The 19,208-nt window shown below is 37.5% G+C and overlaps 1 protein-coding gene across 2 annotated transcripts in view; it reads right to left on the bottom strand.

Annotated features, from left to right (window-relative positions):
• LOC106878826 (cold shock domain-containing protein E1) overlaps positions 1 to 19,208 on the bottom strand; it is a 65,780-nt gene that overhangs the window by 3,975 nt on the left and 42,597 nt on the right. For both annotated transcript variants that reach the window (XM_014928166.3, XM_089350846.1), the window contains exons 11-18: positions 18,505 to 18,648; positions 16,623 to 16,755; positions 13,650 to 13,771; positions 13,203 to 13,375; positions 12,784 to 12,910; positions 10,952 to 11,060; positions 8,705 to 8,889; positions 4,894 to 5,057 (exon numbers count right to left, since the gene is read on the bottom strand). In XM_014928166.3, coding sequence (XP_014783652.1) covers positions 4,894 to 5,057; positions 8,705 to 8,889; positions 10,952 to 11,060; positions 12,784 to 12,910; positions 13,203 to 13,375; positions 13,650 to 13,771; positions 16,623 to 16,755; positions 18,505 to 18,648 — 1,157 coding nt within the window. The remainder of the gene's footprint in view (positions 1 to 4,893; positions 5,058 to 8,704; positions 8,890 to 10,951; positions 11,061 to 12,783; positions 12,911 to 13,202; positions 13,376 to 13,649; positions 13,772 to 16,622; positions 16,756 to 18,504; positions 18,649 to 19,208) is intronic.

The raw sequence follows: 19,208 nt of genomic DNA, 5'->3' as shown, positions 1-19,208 counted from the left end.
TTGGGAATTTAATATAAAAATTCTAATTTTCAAACCTATATTCCAAATTTTTGGCCACGACTGTATAACTTGGCATTCATTTTTCCATGCTAGCATGGAAAATTATTACATGTACAGGATATTTTATTCCAGTGGAATTCAGAAGTGAAAAGCTACCAGGTGATTTGTTGATAGCAAAAGGGCTACAAAAGTCACCAGTTGCAGCCCAACTACAAACAATGATGTCACTGTATGAAGTCCAGTTAGAAATGAAGAAATAATACCATTTTGTAACTGTATCCTAGAGTAGATTATAAACATCCACACAAACATATATACACACATCATCATCATCATCAGTTCAATATCTAATTTTCAATGCTTGCATAGGTCAGACAGGATTTGTAGAGAGATATTTCCTATGGCCAAACGTTCTTACTGTTGCTATGCAAAGTAATATTATACTCTGCTCTGGGCATGTTTTCATGGAAGATTACAACCAAACAACATCTGTATGATAGCCATGCTTTCTGCTTACAATTTGCATATGATATAAAGACAAAGAAACACACACATACATCTGTGTTTGTACAGACACACACAACAGATTTTTTGAGTTTCTGTCTTCCAAATTCTCACACAAGACATTACTGGACCCAAGGATATAGGAGAACATATGTATCTCAGATGTCACACACAGAGACTGAACCCAGAGCCTATATCATTGAGAAGTGAACAACGTTTTTTTCTACAGAAGATAAATTCACAAAGCTGTGTAAACACCCAGTTTTTTTTTCTTTTCTTTTGGATTTTTCATGTTTTTGCCAGGAGGAAGAACAATAATTAAAACCTTTTTTACACATTTTACATACACTCTAAGAATAGTGGGGTGCAAATCAGATTGTGGGTTCTACTTGTATTTCTTATTAGACTATCTCAATGTAAAAAATAAAGCCTTCATTAACACAAAGACTTGTGATCAATTCAATATGTGAAGTAACCCAAAAGGTGTTTAAAACAAATTTTGGCATCATATTACACATTATATCCATAATGTTGGAGAACATATTATCTACACATAATTTAAATTTTAAGTTTTAACTTTATTTTTCTACATAGACATTAATATAAGTAAATGAAAATTTATTAACAATTTCAGCTGAAACAGTTAAAAAGCGGTGCAGTCAAATGAACATGAACCAGTGCATTAATTGTACTTATTTTATGAAACTCTAAAAGGTTGAAAACCTAAATGTGACCCAAGCAGGATGTCATCATCATCACTGTCGTCGTTTAACGTCCGCTTTCCATGCTGGCATGGGTTGGACAGTTTGACTGAGAGCTGGCAAGCCAGAAGGCCGCACCAGGCTCCAATCTGATCTAGTAGTGTTTCTACAACTGGATGCCCTTCCTTCCTAACGCCAACCACTCCAAGAGTGTAGTGGGTGTCTTTTATGTGTCACTGGCACGAGGGCCAGTCAGGCGGTACTGGCACTGGCCACGCTTGAATGACGCTTTTTACGTGCCACCAGCATGGGAGCCAGTCAAGCAGCACTGGCAATGACCATGCTCAAATGGTGCTTTTTACGTGGTACCAGCATGGAAGCCAGTCAGGTGGCACTGGCAACAATCACACTCGAATGGTGCATTTTATGTGCCACTAATACGGGACCAGCCAGGCGGCACTGGCACCAACCAGACTCGAACAGAGTTTTTTATGTGCCGCTGGTACGGGTGCCAAACAGACGGTACTGTCATTGGCCATGACAATGACTTCACTTACATCAACAGGTCTTTGCAAGCACAGCTTATTGCCACATGACTGAACAGTACTCTTAAATGGGCTGGTTATTCTGCACTGGCATAGGCCACGGTTAGTCTCACTTGGCTTGCCGGGTCTTCTCAAGCACAGCATATCTCCAAAGGTCTCGGTTGCTTGTCATCGGCTCGGTGAGGCCCAGTGTTTGAAGGTCATGCTTAACCACCTCATCCCAGATCTTCCTGGGTTTACCTCTTCCACAGGTTCCTTCTACTGCTAGGGTGTGACACTTTTTCACACTGCTGTCCTCATCCATATGCAACACATGACCATACCAGCGCAGTTGTCTCTCATGCACACCACATCTGATGCTTCTTATGCCCAACTTTTCTCTCGGGGCGTTTACACTCAGTCGTGTGTGCACACTGACATTACAGATCTAGCAGAGCATACTAGCTTCATTCCTTGCAAGCTTACGCATGTACTCAGCAGTTACGGCCCATGTTTCACTGCCATGTAGCATGGCTGTTCGCACATATGGGTCATACAGTCCACCTTTTACTCTGAGCGAGAGGCCCTTTGTCACCAGCAGAGGTAGAAGCTCTCTGAACTTTGCCCAGGCTATTCTTATTCTAGCAGCTACACTCTCAGAGCATCCACCCCTGCTACTGACTTGGTCACCTAGGTAATGGAAGCTATCAACTACTTGTAGTTTTTTTTCCCTGGAATGTAACAGAAGCTGTTTTCTGCACAAAAACTATCTTCCCAGTTAGCCTTCCTTTGATATCGCTGCACCTCTTGTGTGTCCATCACTTACACCGGGTACATCTTATGGAGCTTCTACCTATGCCTTTTCTACAGATCAAGCAAGGCCATCTACCTTAAGGGATTTGTGATTTGTCTGCCTTCCTACTTATTATGACTTTGGTTTTTGTTAGATTGAGTCTACGGCCCTTCGATTCTAGACCTTGCTTCTATACCTGAAACTTCTCCTCTAGTTCTGATATTGATTTAGCTATTAGAGCAAGGTCATCAGAATAGAGGAGCTCCCAGAGGCATCTTGTCATGAATTCCTCTGTTATTGCCTGGAAGACTATGATGAATAAGAGGGGGCTGAGGACTGATCCATGGTGGGCCCCTACCCAACCCGGAATTCTTCACTGTACTCACTGCCAACCCTCACCTTACTAGCAGCTTCTCTGTACACGGCTTGTACAGCTCTCACTAACCACTCATCTAATCCCTAGTTTCCACATTGACCACCAGATATAGGATCGGGGAACCTTGTCAGAGGTTTTCTCCATGTTAACGAAAGCCAGGTACAGAGGTTTATCTTTGGCTAGATATTTCTCCTGCAGCTGTCTTACCAGAAATATAACATCAGTGGTGCTTCTCCCTGGCACAAACCCAAACAGCATCTCATCTAGAGTGACTCTCTCTCTAATTAGTGGGCTATGACCCTCTCACTGGCTTTCATTACCTGATCCAACAACTTGATACTTTTGTAATTATTCAAATCTAATGCATCACCTTTACCTTTGTAGCAGTTGACTGTGGTGCTGCTACACCAGTCATTGGGTAAGACTCCGTCATGTATCACCTGATTGACTATACGGGTGACTAGACTACAGCTGACATCGCCAGATATTTTAAGCATCTCTGTAGTGATTCCTGATAGGCTGGGACCTTTCCCTGTCTTCATACCCTTAGTTGCTTTATCTACCAAGGTACTGTCAATTCGGATAGCTGGTCCCTCTGTTGGGTCAACATTCGGCAGACTCTCTTTCTCCCATTCATTCTCTTAATTTCATATTGGCATCTCCAAGTCTCTTTCCTTTCAGCCTCATTAAATGCAAGTGAGCCATTATCCATGCAGACACATTTCTCTCCTATGACATCACGACTCTCTCTCACACACTGTTTTGCAACATGAAACACTTCAAGTCTTTGGTCCTCACAACGCAGAACACTGGCAAGTATTTTCTTATCTGCTTTCCCTCTGGCTAAGTAAACTTGTCTCCTCGCTTCCCGTCTGGCAGTCTGATACAATTCCCTGCTACCACCATTCTTCCAGTCCTTCCATGCCTGTTTCTTTTCCCTAATGGCCCTGTCAACTACACTGTTCCACCACCACATTACCTTAGGTCGAGAGGGGACTTTGCACTATCCACAGATCTGGTCAGTAACCTCAACAGGTTGTCACGTACAAACCTCCAGTTGTTTTCCACATCATGTGATGTTATATCCCCCTCTATTTTTTCAAAAGCTTCAAGTAATACGTCTCTAAATCTCTGTCCATTTGCAGGATCTTTAAGCTTCTAGACCCTTCTTTTCCATGCTGGCCATCTTTTGGGCATCCATTTAGCGCCGATCCTGAAGTCACTAACTACTAATCTATGTTGTGGGGTGCATTCTAATCTATGTTGTGAGGAAAGTTTTGGCATTTATAAATAGCCATCTTTCCTGTTTCCTGGCGAGGATATAATCAATTTAATTAATGTGTCCACCAGATCGGTAGGTGAATAGGTGGCTGGCAGGTTTCCTGAAGTTAGTATTACAAACCATAAGATCATTTGTATTGCAGAATTCCAGCAGCCTGGTTCCCTCCTCATTGCGAGAACCAAAACCATAGCCTCCATATATGCCATGGAAGCCCCCTGCATGTCATCCAACATGCCCATTGAAGTCACCAACCACAAAGAGAAGGTCCCTGTCATTCTTCAACAAGGTAGTCTGCAAAAGGGTGTCATAAAATCAGTTCTTCTGTTCATCAGGTAACCCCGGCTGAGGGGCATAGGCTGATGTAAAGTCAGAAAAATGATAGTATTTGAATTAAGAAATTTCATCTGCGACTCCAATTCTGCCAAACCATACCCCATTATATAAAAGCAGAAACATTGCCAGCAAAAGTTAGCTCAACCTGCTTGAAAATACAGACCAAATCTACCTGAAACGACACTCTAATGTCTTTAAGAAGGAGACATGTTTTTTACATGTAGCCTCTAATATTCAACAAGACAGGATTTTCATAGTGGGAACACCTTTGATCATAAGTTTGCTCTATGAAGACTGGCCTGGTATAAGCAACAGAAAAAAAAAACAAGAATGTAAAAACTGTAAAAGTAACAAGAAGAAATGAGAAAAATGTAACTTACGTAATTTTACGCAAACTACAAGCTGAAAATTTGGCATTTCTTTGATTCTGCACAACTACAAATTCAACTTCATCACCAGGTTGCAGCTCAATACTGTCATGGACTTCAGTCATATGAAAGAATAGCTTTTTGCCATCTTCAACTTCATAATTCAGGAAGCCAAACTGAAAGAAAAATTTATGCAAATATGAATGTGTAGTAACGCCTGCGCATGCGTAGAATAAAACAAGCAAGCGTTTCCCGCTCAATTCATTCTCTTTCTCGCTGGCCAGCGATTGAGCATGGACGTGTGTTTAAAGCTGTCCCTACATCTTTCGGTCTTATACTCGACAGCTCGTTATTCTCACTAAAAGATATGTATGTTTACCAAGTAAATAAATGTTGTTTGAGTTGTTTAGTCTGGAGTTCAGCATTCTGTCAATTTCTTTAATTTTATAGTAGAAAGTCAGGTATACAATCTAAAGATGTATAACCCACTTTCTACTAAAAACGTATAAAATCTTTAAAAAAATATATAATCATTGTTTCTAGCATAGACACAAGGCCAAAAATCTAAGAGGAAAGATTAGTAGATTAAATTGACCCCAGTACTTCATTGGTATTTTATCAGCATTGTAAGGATGAAAGGCAAAATTTATCCTGCTGAGATACAAACTCAAAACATTAAGAACTGAAATATATGTATAGGTTTCAAATTTTGGGACAAGGCCAATAATTTCAAGGGAAAGGATAAGTCAATTACATTGACCCCAGTACTCGACATGTACTTATTTTATCAACCCTGAAAGGATGAAAGCCACGGGTGCCTGGTCAACAAGGCAAGAACCCTTTCTCCCTTTTATACCTATTTTTTTTTTACAGGTGTAATCTAAGAATTGGTTCATCCAGATTGGTCATTCTTCTGACATTCACCCACCTTTTAACAAATTAGCTAGAAGACAACACTTCCCTCTCTACTCTCACCTTTCTTTTCAAGTGGAACTTGAAAAAGTTGATGAGGCCTTGGTCAAAGAGGAAAGTATCTGACTTTAGCCCTTTCAAACAAACCAGACAAATGAAAATTACCTTCCCCTCCCAGTTAAAGGAGGTCGGCAGGGCAATTCTCACTATGGATTCAGCTGATAGCCAGATCCATCCTACACACGACAGCAGCTGTTCGACATAAACCCACAGGCCAGCAATACTCGAGCACTGGACGAGTGCATACAGAACAGTTACATCGCTGAGCACAACTTGGGCAGGCCCAGCTCACGGCACTTCCATGCCTGTAAAGTTTATCCTGAACAGGCAGCGCCCCTCGGTAGCACTGCCAGGCAAGGGACTTTTGGAAGTTAGCATAGAGCTCCCAGGAGCATCCTGTCTTGAATTCCTCTGTTATTGTCTGGAGGACTATGATAAATTGTAGCATTTATTTCATCTAAGGTTTGTTTCACTGCATATGCGAAGCCATTGCACTTGGCCTTGTTGTTGTTGCTTGTGTTGGTCTTGGTGGTGTTGCTGGTGGTAATCTCACTGGTACATGTTCCCACTTCTCTCTTCCTCCCTCTCCAGTGTAGGAGCAATAGTGGTGGTGAGAGCAAGGAAATGTTTGCTAGAAAGGCAGTCCATAGAACAGCCTTCATTCCCCTCTCTAGTGCTGCACATGCTGGAACACTTTTTCTCTTTCTCTTCTTTGCCTTTTAAGGTGTGGATTGGGCATAGAGAGTTTACGTTTGGTGTTTGAGATATGTTGTCGTTCGACTGCAGAGGGTGTGGTGTGCAAAGAAGGGAACAGCTTACAGTTCTCTTCATAGACATTTTTTGTAAAATTTTGAAGTTGGAAATTGAAATTTCAAAATTTGAAATGAGAAATTCGCCCCTAAAAGGGGAAAATTCTGCCTAACCGATTAGCTCAGCAAGAGCACAGTTGGCTTGGCTACAGAAATATGCAAAAATATCAATATATATTACAAAACTTTCAATGAAAATTGGGCAAAAAATTCACAGCTTCCAAAGACATGTCCATCTTTTTTGAAACCAATAATAATAATAATCCTTTCTACTATAGGCACAAGGCCTGAAATTTAGGGGAGGGGGGATAGCTGAGTACATGGGCCAATGCATTCGACTTACTCCCTCCCCCAAAATTGCTGGCTTTGTGCCAAAATTTGAAACCATTATTATGATTATTAATAATAATTAAGGCAATGAAATGGCAAAATCATTAGCCTGTCAGGCAAAATGCTTAGCAATATTTCATCTGTCTTAACATTCTGAGTTCAAATTCCGCTGAGATTACTTTGCCTTTCATCCCTTCGGGGTCAATAAAATAAGCACCAGTTGAGCACTAGGGTCAGTGTAACCGACTAACCTCTCCCCCAAAATTTCAGGCCTTGTGCTATAGTAGAAAGAATCATTGATAATAATAATAATAATAATAATAATAATAATGGTTTTTGGTTTAATCACAAGGCTAGTAATTTTGCAGTGAGAGGATTAGCTGATTACATCAACTCCCAATATTTGACTGCAAATGTATTTTTATCAATATTGAAAGGATAAAAGGCAAAGATGGAATTTGGCCTCAATGAGATTTGAACTAAGGAATGCAAAAAAGAGTTTTAACTAAATGCTGTATTTTATTTGATACTTAGATGCTTCTGTTAATCTACTTCTCTCAATAATTTATGACATTGGCATAATGCCATTCATTTGGGTGGATGGAAAAGATGATTACATCAATCTCGGTGTTTATCTAGTACTTTTTATCAACCTTCACATAAATTAAAATAATTTCAAACATAATATACGAAGGCCAGATATTTTGGGCATGGGTACATCAAATCAATTCTAGTACTTGAATAATTTTCTTTTTTTCCAACTCTGGATAGATGAATGCCTAATTTGACTTTAGCAAGATCTGAACTTGGAACTATTAAGAGCAGGAACAAATACAGTAAAGCATCTGACAAACTACCACCCTTAATTTCTTTTTCTTTGCAAATGCACAAGGCCTGAAATTGCTGTGTGACTGGTATTTATTTTATCAAAACTCCAGATGACAGAAAGACAAAAATTGACAATAATGGGAATGTGGGAACAGCCAACAGAAACAACCCTAATTATAAACACTAGCACAGGTATGGCTGTGTGACGAGAAGTTTGCTTCACAACCACATGGTTCCAGGTTCAGTCCCACTGCATGGCATAAAGCCTTGTGAATGCATTTGGAATGTATGTATAAGATGACAGAGGACCAAGAAACATGGTGCACTGCTGTACTCAAGAAGACCCATCCACCACAACAGAAGCGAGATCCTAAAACCAAGGTGCCATGTAAAAAAGCATTGGTGTGGAGGTGGGTGCCAAGTAAAAAGCACCCAGTACACTCTGTAAATTGGTTGGCATTAGGAAGGGCATCCAGTCATAAAACTCAAGCCAAAACAGACTATGGAACCTAGTGCAGCCTCTGGCCTTGCTAGTTCCTGTGAAGATGTCCAACCCATGCTAACATGGAAAACAGGCATATAATGATGTTACCTTTTTGTTTGTTTCCTACAACTGCTTGACAACTGGTGTTAGTTTGTTTACATTCACATAACTTAGCAGTTTGGCAAAAGAGACCAATAAAACAAGTACCAAACTTCAGAAAGTAAGTAAAACCCTTCAGTCAACCTTCCTCTGATATTGCTGCACCTCTTATGTGTCCATAGCTTGCACTGGGTGCATCTTTCTGCCCATGCCTTTCCTACTGATCGAGCAGAGTCATATGCCTGGAGGGATTTGTGATTTGTCTACTTCAAATGCAGAAACCATATAAAATTTAACTTACCAATCCCTTCACAGAATCAACTTTAGCACGCACATAGCTACGCATAGCAGCCACACAAACAGCTCGTTTTTTCCCAGTGGCTTTCACTGATGCAATCTGGAACTTTACAACATCACCCTTCTGGAGGAAATCTCGTTTATCAGCCAGGCTAGTAATACCATATTGGTACACTTCCTCTTCATCTTCTGTAACACAAAAAGAAATGAAAATAGGAAATTATTTCATAAATACGATCTTTCACATTTTAAGGTGTGTAATAACTTACAACTTTAATATGATATTCTTTTATTATTTTACAGGGTTCAGGCATTGAAAGGCAGCTGTTTTTTGCCTTACAACAGCACCAATATTTTGCCCTGCATTTTTTATCACTATGAGGCATAATCTTAGGTGTAATGAAAAGAACCAAATACTACAAGGTATTTTTGTTCAGCACAATACTGATTGTGTCAACCTCTCCTAATATCTAACCATCATCATTTTTTACATCCACTTCCCATGTTGGCACGGGTGGGATGCTTTGACAGGTTCTGATGGGTCAGACAACTTGCTTCTGTGTTTCAGTTTTGGCCTATTCTCTATTGGCTGGCTGCCCTTTCAAGCACCAACCACTTTATAGAGTGTAATAGATGTATTTTTTATGGCACCAGCACAACAGAAATTGTCTTGCCTGCAGCATGACTAAAGAATCCCCTCAAGTCAATATTGTCTCTGCTCAATTTGCAAACCACTTTGCAGAGTAATAAAATGGGTGTTTAATGTGCCATCAGCACTAATGAGGTTGTATAAAAGAGAGAACAAGAAAGAGAATGAGATGACTTCAGATGAGGTATTGTGGGAAGTTACAGTATGATGAGAGGATTGGATTTGTTGTCGAGAGGGTGGCAGCAGAGAAGGAACAGAAGAGAGGAGGAGGAATGAAGTATATTCTCAAGGTAACATGAACGAGGTAAACAGGAGGACATAGAGTCAGAAGACCTAGGGAGAGCATTTGAGAGATGCAAGAGCGAAATCCCACCCCTGCCCACTCTATCATAATCATTTGGAAACAGAGAGAAAGGAAAAGTAAAAGGAAAAGAGATAATGTGGGAATGGAAAGGTATGATAGATCCCAAAAAGTAGGGAATTCACTATGCACAGATCAAATGCTTTTGTCTCAAGTGGCTTGATATGATGACTAAAAGAAATGATGGAGAGAGATGGTAGACAGGTGTGAGGGTATAACAGGTTTCCATCTACCAAATTTCTTTTAAATGCTTTGATCAAAAAGATGCTATGGCGTTACATAGCAGGATTGAACCCAGAATCATGTGATTGTGAAGCAAACCTTTTAACCACACAGACATGCAGTATTAGTATTGGTTTCGAATTCTGGCCAAGGCCAGTAATTTCTGGGGAAGGGGTAAGTTGATTACATTGACCTCAGTGATCAACTTATTTTAGCAACCTCAAAAGGATCAAAGACAAAGTCGACCTCAGCGAAATTTGAACTCAGAACATAGAAGACAGACAAAATGCCACTAAGCATTTTGCTTGGTGTGCTAAGGATTCTACCTGCTCACTGCCTTTTGCAGTATTAATATTAACAATGATTTCAAACACTGACACAAGGTCATACATATTTAAGAAAGTTTATAGCCAACCCAGGCAGTATCTGAACTCAGAGCTTCCAGAGATTATAACTAGGCTTATCTGACATATTTCTGTAATCCACCTTCCTTACTCTTCAATATTTATAACTGCAAGGATTTTTAACATAAGCAAAAGGACCCAAATTTTGAGGAGTAGACCAATCTATTTTATTTACCCTGAAACTTGACTGTATCTATTTTATCAATCTTGGAAGGGCAAAAAGACAGTGGGGGACACAAAAAAAAAAACCTCACAAAGTGAAAGAGGATACAAAGGGAAGCAACTAAATACCACATGGCAGTTACCAAGCAATCAACTCTGATACTAGTAACTTGCCTCCCTACAAAATGTTTAGAGTGCTAGACCAGTATTTTAATAGCTCAGCAAAAATGTAATCACTCTCCATAAAAAAGTGTACAGCCTACCCAGATATAAGTCACAAAATTAACGAATCAGATCATATGTAAAACTAAAGCATAAGTAAGTACAAGAAAGACAATAGAATAATGTCAATTAAAAAGATCTAATAAAATAAATTTATAAATAATCTCTTACATATTGAGGAGTTTAAGAAAATAATGAAGGGTACAGAGTAGAATGAACTGAGGCACTTACCATCCAAACCAACTTGTACTAGACCACTATATTCATCCTGTTCAGGATTGACAATGCGTAAGGGTCGAATAATCTTTCCTTGTAGGGTCCCTTTTTCCCAAATAATTTCCTGAAAATGAAACGTCAAATTTCAAAACACTTAAAAAGAGGCAATTTAACATAAGCAGTGATAAAATTATTTTACTAAGAAAACATAATTCCTTAAGCTTTGATCACAAGATATCTAATGACAACTGTGCTTGCTCTAAAACGTTATCATCAACTATCAGTCCTGTACAAGGCTCAGGAGAGACTAACAATAGGGTACTGTCCCCACATCTAGGACAGTGCTGCTGCTGTTGCCACACACATGCATCTTAGACTGCATCCAAACACAATGATTGCTATGAAGACACTCATAAATACACTCCAAACTCTGGCCAACATAAGTATCATTTCCTTTCTGCCTTTTCTACTGAAACTATAATGGCCTTTATGCCTTAGTTCCAGCAAGTATAGTGCCATCTCCACCCAAGTACTCTCAATTCGCTCCTTATTTCTCCTTTCATCGTTTAGTGTCCACCCCCAACTCCCAAGTCCTATACTAATTACTACAACCAGTCATTACTTCCCAGAATACTGGCCTTCTTGCATTCTCTACCTATACATGCCTAACCTGCAATCTTCAACTTGCAACAGCTGAAGCAAATAGTAAAGACATCAATCTTGCCAATGCTGGAGGGCCTGCAAGGTCTATGAGTACAGTCCCTTCCTTCAGATGAAACTAATAAAAAGAAGAGAGATAAATTCATAACAAGAAAAATGTGACATATCTCCTACCATATAAAACTTAATTTTATTGCTTTATAAATTTAGTTACTGTACAAATTTCTATTTCTTATCTGTGTTTGCAATCAAATATAAAATTTTAAAATTTTTACCAATAACTTTTAGTATGCAATTTTAGTTATAAACTCAAATTTTCTTTCCAAAATGATGTAGGTGATATATACAGTAAACTACCCCCTATCCAGCACCACAGATAACTGACGTCTTCAGGTTACCTGATCATCACTTTTTAAATTACCTTAGTACCTTACAGAACTCATTAAGACTCCATCTATATACACCAATATTATCATTAATATTCTTAATTTAGTAGAAATGAGAGTAAAATGGGAAAATATAATTTAAATAAAGAACCTATATTAACCTAATAAAATACAGGAATTGTAAATACAATAAAATAAAATACTGCACTGTACCAAGAGAATGCTAAACTATTTGTTTAAGATACAGTAATAACTTTCTTTTAATAACAATTAACACAAATATTCTTGACTCTAATTAATAACACTTTTTTTTTTTTTTTTTCTGGGCAGTGTTTCTTGAGAATTCCAGTTGGCTACCAGATAAGGTGAGTATACTATAATTGGAAACAACTAGTTCCAAATATGAATCTAAAAGTTTTCTCCCTCAAGATACTGAAAATACTGAGAGAAAAAAAATTCGGTTTTACTGGAGGCAATACAGATGTTGGTATTTCTGATTCCTCAACAGTAATGAAAATTAGATTGAAATCACATATGAAGAGAAGAGAAATACCAACTCACACACACACATATACTTTTACACACATATATACTTTTTACACACATCAGTTTCTATCTACCAAATCTTGTCACAAGGCTTTGGCTGGCCCAAGGGTATAGAAGACACTTACCCAAACTGCCAGGAAGTGGAACTGAACTTGAAACAAATGGTTGGGAAACAAATTTTAAGAAACTTAAAATTAAGAATCACTTATCTGAACTAAGCTCAAAATTGGGATTATTTCATGAAATTATACTTACCTCAGGTGAAACAGTGCCTTTCGGAAGTTTTTTGATGTTTTCAGCACTTAACTTGGCCCCTTTTTTAGCCAATGTATATTCTACTTCATCGCCAAGATTAAATTCCAACTGATCATTCTCAATAGAGCTGTTTTAAAAAGATACAGAGCAAAAAAAAATAAATAAAACATTAAGTTAGATGTCATGCATCAAGAGCAATAAGCAAGATGTTCAAATCTTAATACTTCAAGGGTAGTGATTTTACTGACAAAGTTAATACACAGACAATTTAAACCAGACCAAATTAAATACTTTCAGTTCTTCATTCACATGAAGAACTTAATCACATCATATAAAATAAACAATGTAATACAAGTGTTTGCTTGTACTGCATTATCACCCAGCCACCATGGAGCAATTCAAACGGATAATAAACTTACCTGAAATGAAAGAAAACTTCCTTCTCATGGTCAGCATTTTCAATGAATCCATAGTTGTCTTTCAATGTAGCAATGAAGCCTTGGCATTTGCCAGCAACATTGCGAAGAACTACTCTTATATTGACAGCTCTCTTCTGGCCATTTCTAGACGATTCACCAATGCTAAATTCAATCTAATGAAAAATAAAGGAATAAGAAATAATGACAGTTTAAAGAAGTCGAAGGTACTATTTTACAAGTCAAAATTACACGGTCTTGTAATATGCACATATTTAAATGTATTGTTTGATGTAAAAATTCTCAAGCATTACTTACAAGTTCTAAGTAAGACTTTCTTTCACTAACCTATCAGAGACTTACAGACTCCTTTTTCAATATTTTTTGCCACCCTCTAAAACCAATTAAAATAATAAAGAAAAAGGTACTTAAGAGCATTTTAAAATTTACCTTATCACCATATCTTGGAGGACCCTTCTGGTCCACTAAATCTTTTAAGTAATATGGAATTTGTTGAATAGCACCTTCATAGTCATATATTATATTTCCAGATTCCCCTTCTTTGTTTTTGCCTGCAAAACAGAGGAAGAATTTAGATAAAACATAACAAAAAAATAAAGAAGCTAATTTAATATTCTAAAAACTCGTACATAGCTGAAAAATCATTACAGACATCTATCAGTTTCAAAGCAGATTCACATCCTTACCAATGAAAGAGAAGCTTTACTTTAATTCTTTCAATAGACAAGCCAGTTCTCTGATACAAAACCACTTGCTTTAAAAAAAAAAAAACCTTCAAACATAATTTCACATAAAAATCTTTCGTTACATTATTACAAATACCAAATATATCTGCCAATAAATGGCAAACAAATGAGAGTGAGAACTGAATGCTAAAAAATCTCCCAAAAATAACAATATAATATATACACAAGAACTGAATTTTTGAGAGCTAAACGACTAAAATATTCAAGTCCTGCCACCAGCATTACATTTGTTAGGAACATAATGTTTATTGACCTCTAAATACATATGTAAAGAACATAATCCAACAATCTGAGCTATACTGGCCAGCTGATATAAAAATGATACACTTTTAAAAGATGGTTGGTAAGCTTCCAACAAACTGAGACTACGGTTCAGTTTTACATCCCAGTTAGAGTTGTACTATTCTGCTAAAGCTCTCAGGAACATCACAAACATCGCAATTCTCATGCCCTCAACTCAATAGTATCTTAAATGATTTCTCTGATTATTAAAGATCAGTCAACTGATTATTTATTACATCAGTTATGTTATCTGCAGGTCATCCCTGATGAAGTAGATCTACCATCAAAGGCGTTCCAGTCATTGTGGACCTGTACTTCTTTCAGGTATTGCATAGAATTTCATATTGTTTGACAACATATGTAGCAAATGGGCAAGAATAGTTTGCAGGAAAAATACAAAATATATCCCTGACATTTCAAGATGCTAGTGTATAATTAGAAGAACATTAGGCTGCTATTTTTACAAGGTTGTGCAATCACATAGTTCTTTCACTGGCTCACTACCCAAATGAATGAGTAGGATGAGGTATATTTTAGTGGTTTTTCGAACCTGACCAGAATCAACTACAACGAATGAAATACAACTAACCCTTGTTATAGCAAAAAATACTGATTTACTAACTGAAGTGTCTTTCTACTTTCATCATTGTTTAAAGCACACATTCTAACTCAACCCACAAAATATAGTTTTCTACAATAAGCAATAGGTATACCATGTTTTAACTATTTTCAGATGATGAGTTGAAATCTTCCCATCAGCCTGGCAAGTAACACAAGCAACAGCTATGTATCAGAGGCATGCTCTTTGTGTATAAGAACAGGCATTGTCCGGTCAGGCTAGAACAATAAGTAGCATAGATTGTATATAAGTTAGTCACACACACGCACACACACACACACACATATATATAAGAAAAGGATTTGAGACTAAGTATATAAATGGAATTGGTAAATATTACATTAAATTAATATCACAAAAAAATTAAAACACAAATACTTGTAGGGCAGACCAACAGATGATCATACAGCTACTATGCAAGAGGAACTGTTGCCTTATCACATATAACAAAGACAAACAACAAATGCAAGCACAACTACTCCTGACAAGACCTAAAGAAGCAACAAATGTTATCAAGTGAGAGGACAGTAGTGAGACAAGAAGACTAGGACTTCTGCATAGGCAAGAACAATGGATAAGAGGCAGATGTAAATGATAACAATGGTGTTACATATTCATGCTACACAGATTTGTTTGCTCTTCAATTTCAGATATATTGCTTAATTAGATAAAACTTTTTCAGACTATCAGCTCCATTTTTAAAAGCAAATGTTTTATGATATTTACATCAACACTGTAGTCCAAAAATTCTATGACAATGAACATTGTTTTACAATTCTTTACGACATTAGCTAGTCAACCATGAAACAGAATTAACAGATAATTTCCTATTTGTTAATTAGGTTAAGAAACTATTAATACCATGTTAAATACATAGATAATCTTCATTATCAAAGTGACCTAATCAATAAGTGGTGATTGTAGTTAAGATCATAAAATCAGAGTAAGAAAACAGTAGAAGTTCAAGGAACTACTATCTCACTTTGTAGCAACAGTATTCCCTCACTTTTTCCACACAAAATATAGACTGTATGAAACATAGGTTAAAAAGTATGATGCTGTATTGGACATGGAAAGTCTGCAGAGGCTGAAGTGCCACTGATCATCAGCCAATATCAACAAGAGAGGCAGCTGCATTAGTAAAATGTAAAGAATAATCCAATGACTGTTGAATGAAAGAAATGCCTTGTGCACTAGCAGCAGAAGATGCATGAGGTTAGGGAAAGTTGAAGATGCTGTTGGATCTAATGAACAAGATAACACAGAACTAAGATGAGTGGTTATATGCCATTTGGCAGATCCACTCAACCCAAGTAACATTGTAAAGCGGACATTGAAATTATGAAACCAGTAATCCAATACTAACAACTCAACCAGTAGACTTTCACAACAAACAAGGCTACATTGCAAGGACTTATAGTTATCTCTTCTTGCATCTATTTCACAGACATTAACTTCAACATTACAACAAACCCTTAAATAGAGAAAAGAAAAGAATGAATCAACAAAGAAATCTCTGCGTGATCATTCAGTATGCTAGAAATAGGAACCAAAGTTTTCTAACTTTAATGACTTGAAAATGAGGAGGTATTGGATAACAAATTTCTACATAATCTTAAAAAAACAAGGAGATCTTGGTTGGGGAATATATTTGATTCACACATATGCATGATCAGGGTTGACCTGGGGTTAAACATCAAATGAATAAAAAAAAGAGAAAAAAAAGATAGGCATATTTTATGAACTTCAATTTACCTGGGCTTTTGTGTGTTGCAGGCTCACGGTCAATTGTTCCAATATATTTTTCAGTAGAAATTGTAAGAGAAAGTGTTCGTTTGGGAAGCATTTTAATGCGAATAGCTATTTGCTTATTTGGTGATGAAGGATCCTGAAGTGGAGAAAAAAGACACAGCATGGTTTTAGCAAAGTATTTAACAAAACCAAGCTGATAAATTAATAAACAGGCAAGTGAGTCCCAGGTCACATTCCTTTCTTTATGATCCCAAATTTTCTCAATTCCACTCGTATTTTGATTTCTTGTCATGTAATTTTTACACTTTTATAATTTTACAGCGACAAATAGTGAAACCAATTTATGAAGTTAAATTATTTTATTAATTGCAATCAAATGAAATAAGAGATCACATTTCAGTGGCTCAAAACTTCTACTTGATTTAATACCATATACAGGAACAGGCATGGCTGTGGTAAGAAGCTTGTTTCTCAACCACATGGTTCGGGGCTCAGTCCCACCGTGTGGCACCTTGGGCAAGTATTTCCTACTATAGCCTCAGACCAACCAAAGCCTCATGAGTGGATTTGGTAGACAGAAACTGAAAGGCGGCGAGCTGGCAGAAACGTTAGCACACCAGGCGAAATGCTTAGCGGTATTTTGTCTGCTGTTACATTCTGAGTTCAAATTCCGCTGAGGTCGATTTTGCTTTTCATCCCTTCGGGGTCGATAAATTAAGTACCAGTTACGCACTGGGGTCGATGTAATAGCCCTAATCCCTTTGTCTGTCCTGTTTGTCCCCTCTATGTTTAGCCCCTTGTGGGCAATAAAGAAATAAGAAACTGAAAGAAGCTCATTGTGTGTGTGTGTGTGTGTACACATACATATAAATGTATATATAGCTATGCTTGTGTGTCTTTGTGTCTGTGTTTGTCCCCCCACCTACTACCACTTGACAACTAGTGTTGGTGTTTTTACATCCCCGTAACTTAGTGGTTTGGCAAAAGTGACTAACAGAATAAGTACCAGGCTTATAAAAACAAAAAGTACTGGAGTTGACACATTCAATTAAAAATTCTTCAAGGTGGCACAAGTAAAAGATATATACTGTTGGAAAGGCCAAAAGCACTTTATAACAGTTATAATTTTTTCCCTTTCCTCAATTATATTATGTACATATGCAAGTTATGTTCTCATATTTTATTTATTTTTCAGGTTTATATTATTTTTTAATCAACGGTCAATCATATCTAACAGATTCCATTAAATCTGGAAAGTTTTGATTTCTTGTCCAATTAGATTTTGTGTTTATTTAATGACTAAATAAATCATTATCTCTGCATCATTTATGTTGTTGTTGGCACTCCATCGCTTACGACGTCGAGGGTTCCAGTTGATCCGATCAACGGAACAGCCTGCTCGTGAAATTAATGTGCAAGTGGCTGAGCACTCCACAGACACGTGTACCCTTAACGTAGTTCTCGGGGATATTCAGCGTGATACAGTGTGACAAGGCTGACCCTTTGAATTACAGGCACAACAGAAACAGGAAGTAAGAATGAGAGAAAGTTGTGGTGAAAGAGTACAGAAGGGTTCGCTACCATCCCCTGCCAGAGCCTCGTGGAACTTTAGGTGTTTTCGCTCAATAAACACTCACAACGCCCAGTCTAGGAATCGAAACCGCGATCCTATGACTACGAGTCCGCTGCCCTAACCACTGGGCCATTGCGCCTCCACACATCATTTCTAAACATTTATAAATCATTGTAGTGTTCCAAAATTTCACTTTTGTCTGATGATAGGTTAAATAAACACTGAGTAACAGCTTGTGAGGTTTTTCCTCAGCTTCAATAAAACACAGTGTGTGTATGTGTGGGACAGAGAGAGAGAGAGAGTTATACCAACTTGTACTACTGTGAATTCAACTTCATCCTGCAGCTTCAACTCCTTAGTTTGATCAAGCATTTCACTAAAATGGAAGAAAACTCTGAGGTCGCGATCAGCACATTGTATGAAACCATATCCTTCCTTCAGAGTAGCAACAATGCCCTGTTGAATAAACCACATGAAGCATTTTAGTTAGTTATTGACAATTTCACATAATTTTCAGAGTCTAGTTGACATATATTTAACAAGAAAATACACCTATAAATGTAGACAACGGCATACCTATGGAATAAGAAAGGAATCTGATTATTTTTAATCACACGTTCAGTTGCACAACTGATTTGGCAAAATAATCCCTAGCCTAGCCTAGTTTAGAAGTATCGTACTTGAAGACAATTGTGAAGACTACTAGAACCAGGGTGTTGTTCTCTTTTTAATAAAACAGATGGGTATAATAAATGTGATTTCTAGCAAGTCAAACAACAAAACAGAGCACTTTTGTTGGGTCCATAATATTCTGAAGGTAAGATTATGTATTTTCCTAATACATTCACTCATTTGTTTCCATAATAAATTCATTCATTTTCACACACACACAAAGAGTAAAATAAAAACATGATTGTAATTAAGTGATAAAGACATGTTCTTTTATGCTCTAGAACAGTGGTTCACAACCATTATTTGCTTAAAGACCCTTCTGATCCTTATTTTACTCTACTGGG

Source organism: Octopus bimaculoides, chromosome 4 (assembly GCF_046866305.1).
Source record: "Octopus bimaculoides isolate indiv1 chromosome 4, ASM4686630v1, whole genome shotgun sequence".
Lineage (NCBI taxonomy): Eukaryota > Metazoa > Mollusca > Cephalopoda > Octopoda > Octopodidae > Octopus > Octopus bimaculoides.
Note: the sequence above shows the minus strand (reverse complement) of the source record. Positions and strands in the feature narration are given on the sequence as shown.